Source organism: Limulus polyphemus, unplaced genomic scaffold, assembly GCF_000517525.1.
Source record: "Limulus polyphemus unplaced genomic scaffold, Limulus_polyphemus-2.1.2 Scaffold6178, whole genome shotgun sequence".
Taxonomy (NCBI): domain Eukaryota; kingdom Metazoa; phylum Arthropoda; class Merostomata; order Xiphosura; family Limulidae; genus Limulus; species Limulus polyphemus.
Genome location: NW_013671788.1, coordinates 31,225 through 35,658, shown reverse-complemented (window position 1 = coordinate 35,658; position 4,434 = coordinate 31,225). Strand labels below are relative to the sequence as shown.

The following is a 4,434-nucleotide window of genomic DNA, read 5'->3' as shown; positions in this document are numbered from 1 at the left end:
AGAGCATGCGCGCTGGAGTTTCTCAAATGATCATGAAGGTCCGAGTGCATTCGAGATGCCCTCTTTTTAGTATTTAAGCCTGGTGAGAAAAACCAGCGCGATTGAATAGATAGGTAGATAATTGAGTCAAGCAAACAGTAGGCACCGTAAGTAAAGTGCGTGAATCACTGTAATTTATAGCGTGTGTTGTAAAAGTTGTTAAGTTTATAGTGACTGTGGAAATTCTTTGTATTACTAAAAGTTGTATCGAGAAAGAATAAACTAGTTTTAATCAAGAAGGGACTTGTATCCCTGAAGAATTTATACCGAAAATTAACAAATAAGCAGATATGTAACAACATGTTGTAAATCACTTGGGGAAAGTGCAACTCATGTTAGGCTATCGAATTACATTACCCACGAGCTACTTACCTCAAGGTGCTCGTGTGCTTTCCTCGTCAAAGTATATTCACTTATTTTACCTAATCTAACCTTAACTAACCTAAAGAGTTTCCTATTTTTGCATTTTAGTTACTTTTATAATAATAAATAATACAAATGAAAAACAAATAAAGTACTTACCTGGATTTTTTTTTTTATGCTGTCAGCTGTTGATATCACTTAACCCTACTTTTTTATACTAATGGTATTAGTGCACTAAATTTTTATTTAATTAAATATTGCACCAATGAACATAGAATAATAACATGTAAAAAGCATACAATGTCCCTTAACTGTCACAATTGTTTTGGCATTCTAACTATGCGACAAGATCCGTTACAAATTCAGCTAGTCAACTGGTTACTAGTCAATGTGTTTCCCGAAGGAACGAAGTTTGTACTGAAAGAGAAATTAACGTTTTTCTGTACAGAAAACAACGTAATATAATACGTCATTTGATACATGTAAACTTGACTTTCTTTTGGTTAAAAATAATATAGTATTAAATGTAAGACAGTAAGTACTATTGACAAATCCGGTAAGAGAGGATGTGACAGGTTGGTGTGGTAAACAGGGTCCGATTTTTTATTTGATGGCACTGTAACCAAACAAAATTGAAGGCTAAGAAAGCTATGCTTCATCTGAGCGATGACAACATTATAGACAGTAATTTACGTTAAATTTCGTATTTATTGAAGGGGTGGTAAATAAATTAGAGAAGAGGGGATGCCTAGAGAAAAAATGTCACATTTTTAACACTAAGATAAATTCAGGATCTTCTTTTTCTTCATAAAATTAAGAACTTATATACTGTTAAAATATGTATGATTAGCTATGATTTTATGCTATACTAATTGGTGTGTTATGAACAAACAAAAAGTAGTATAATTAAATTTTGAATGTAACTCACTAAAAACTTCGTGACATGCACAGTAAAGGATGCCCATGGCAGGCATTTTCTTCTTCAAAAAACAAAGGAGACCACGTTGGGGAAGAGAATTACGAGGTCTCGCCAAAAATAAAGTACATTAATTTGAAGAACCATATGTGGCAACCTTGTTCGATTACAATATTTTGAAGTTACTTCTTATTCTGATTAATTGATTGTTACATTATTTTGTGACAGCTGAGGTGTTTGGTATTTCTTGCAATTCTGAAGTTTTACTATATATATATATATACCTGGAACTATTTTTGTTCATGAAATGTCATATATGGAACAACCAAGTATTAGAATTTGAAGCTGGATAAAAGTGTTATTAGAATAAAAAATACATCATTTACCTATTTTTCATTGGTGGATGTCTTTACAAAGAGTTAAGACATATAGTGCTGGATTTTGTTGCTATAATGTGTTAGGTTATGAAAATTAAAAAGATGCTAAGTAATATTTGATTATTGCTAATCAAATTCAATATTGATTAACAGTTTCTGCTAATCAAATCCACTAAACTGTGTTATCCCTGCCAGCTGCAAGTTCTAAGAGTTGTGTGTACCGAGATGGTGTTTGACTTGGCAAGTAATGGGACCATCTTGAACACACCTTTGGCTGGTTAAATAATGACTGTCTTAAAGCCTTCTTTGCTGACTTAAGTATTGAAACCATCTGTAAAACATCTTTGTTGGGGTTTTCAAGTAATGAAATACTTCTGAAACCTCCGTGTATGCTATATCTAGCTACCAAGGTCTTTATCTGGCATCCCGTAACAATGTCTGTTCAAATTCTTGGTTGATATTTTAATTTCAGATCCTGTTAGTCCTTTTGTATCATGATAACTGATCAGTTGTGAACATGACATCAGTAACTTTTGACAGAATTGTATATGTGTTTACTAAACTCTTAGTTTAAAAACAGACTAAATTTTGAAAGACAAGTTGTATTTTATTTCTTTATCCTTTGGAATTAACATAATTCCAAGCTTAACCTTTTTTATGATAATAGTAACCACAGTAACATGGTTATGGCATTTTGGAAAAAGAAAAACATGACATTCAAAATATATCTCCTTTACATAATTCATCAAGAACTGTTTTAGAAAATGGAAATTTAAAAAAATGTAATCTCTAGAATTAAATTTTATTTTGTTCACTCCCTTGTAGCGATGGCAGAGACGCTGGTTTGTTTTGTATGATGATGGAGAGTTGACTTACTCCATAGATGAACATGTAAGCATGACATCTATAATTTTTGCAATAAAAGAATCAAATATAACAAATATTAATTTTAGTGTGAAATAATAGGCCCTTATGCTCATGTTATTGTAGTTGTATTTGCATTGTAAACTGTTTATAAATCTAATTAATATATAGCAAACAATACATTGATAATTAGATAAATTCAACAATATCAAGGTTAATATTATATCCAAGTGCATTCAGTGTTAGAGGTTTATATTTTTCTTTTAATATGTTTTAATTGGAGAAAAATATTTTCTTTTTCTTTAGTGTAAATGTGTTGAGAAAGTTTATTGGATACACTTAAAAACATAAAGGGAAAATAGATAATATACAACTCTTGGTTCTAAATTTTTATATCCTTTGTGTCTTTATGGCCAAACACAGAAGGATATTGAGATATTTCCTTTTGGAGTCAGTGGCTGTTTCATAGGTAAGCTTCAGGTGCTAGAGAATGGGAGAGGATTTGTTTTTTAATAATTTCAATAAATTTGGGCCTGTGATTTTAAAAGTGATGCTTCATGACCTTTGTTTGTATTTAAGTTTTATTTTTTGAATTATAAAGTTTTAATTATCTTTCGTTACATACAATTTTGGAGAACTTGATCATAGTTTAATAAATTTTAGTGACTTGTAACACTGACTGTATCTGAAAGTGCACGGATTAACCCTTAATGAAATATTTGTACATTGCCAGTATGGTAATGGAAGAAATTGTTCTAAATGTAGTGTTTTAGTTCAAATGGAATAAGGTAGTTAAAAAATAAATCAAATAAGAGTCATACAAGTATATTTGTGTGATTTAGTGAAGAAAAATACAAAATTATTATTTTCTAGCCTGACACCGTTCCTCAAGGTGTTATAGACATGAATAAAGTTCTTGAAGTTAGTGATGCTGAACCTATCACAGGAAACTCCTTTTCTCTCGCTATAACGGCACCCGAAAGGGTTCATTTCATTAAAGGAACAAGTAGGGAAGAGTTGAATTGGTAAGTTGGTTTTGGTTAATTATAATGGCTGTTAATCATTTTTTAAAAACCTTTTACACGTGAGATTATTTTTTATTTTGAGGAAGGAAGCTGTAAACATTTGTTTTTATTTTGTATCTCTAGTTTTTCTTTTTCAAGTAACCTTTCTTGTGGTGGGAAAGAATGAAATAAAAATTCTGTTGCTTAAAAAAAACTAGAAATTATCAATCTTTTCCACTTTATTCTTTTATGTAATAAATGAGCTGAAGTTTAGTTCTAAATGTTTAAACTTATTAGGTTTCAGAATGCTAAATATATAAACATTTGTCTCTGTTCTTTGTCTCTTGGGAAGTACTAGATTTGTTTGTCTGTCTGTTGGGAAGTATTAGATGAATATTTCAATCAACACAAGCTACATATTTAGTGTGGAACTAAAAATTAACCTTGAAATCTGTATGGCTAATGAAATAGTTTTTCACATTTTTACTTTTAAAGATTAGAATTCACTTTGTTTTATCAAAGAAAACTCATTAAGCCACTTCTGCTGTCTATTGTTAGAGCACTGTGACAAATTTATGATGACATGCTACTATTTTAATTGTATAAAGTTAGGAGCAGTGATTTTTCCTATACTATAACTAAAACCTAATAAATAAAATAATACATGAGCCATCCATAAAAATACAATAGGGAATCTTCAGTAGCTGCAGCAATTGAAATTCTTTTAGGCAGGATTAGAGGAAATTAATCTGAGAAGAATATACATTGGGTTTTTCCAAGTTTTAAATAAATTAGAACAGATAAAGATTGAATAATTCTATGTTTGAATATAAGTTTTGTATCGTACCTTTTATAATCAGTTATATTTATT

The 4,434-nt window shown here is 30.2% G+C and overlaps 1 protein-coding gene across 1 annotated transcript in view; it reads left to right on the top strand.

The window, feature by feature from the left end:
• The window catches only part of LOC106473443, a 48,001-nt gene that overhangs the window by 13,209 nt on the left and 30,358 nt on the right, over positions 1 to 4,434 (top strand). The window contains exons 2-3 of the mRNA XM_022401882.1: positions 2,521 to 2,586; positions 3,433 to 3,584. Of these exons, the coding sequence (XP_022257590.1) occupies positions 3,463 to 3,584 (122 nt within the window). The 5' untranslated portion in view covers positions 2,521 to 2,586; positions 3,433 to 3,462. The remainder of the gene's footprint in view (positions 1 to 2,520; positions 2,587 to 3,432; positions 3,585 to 4,434) is intronic.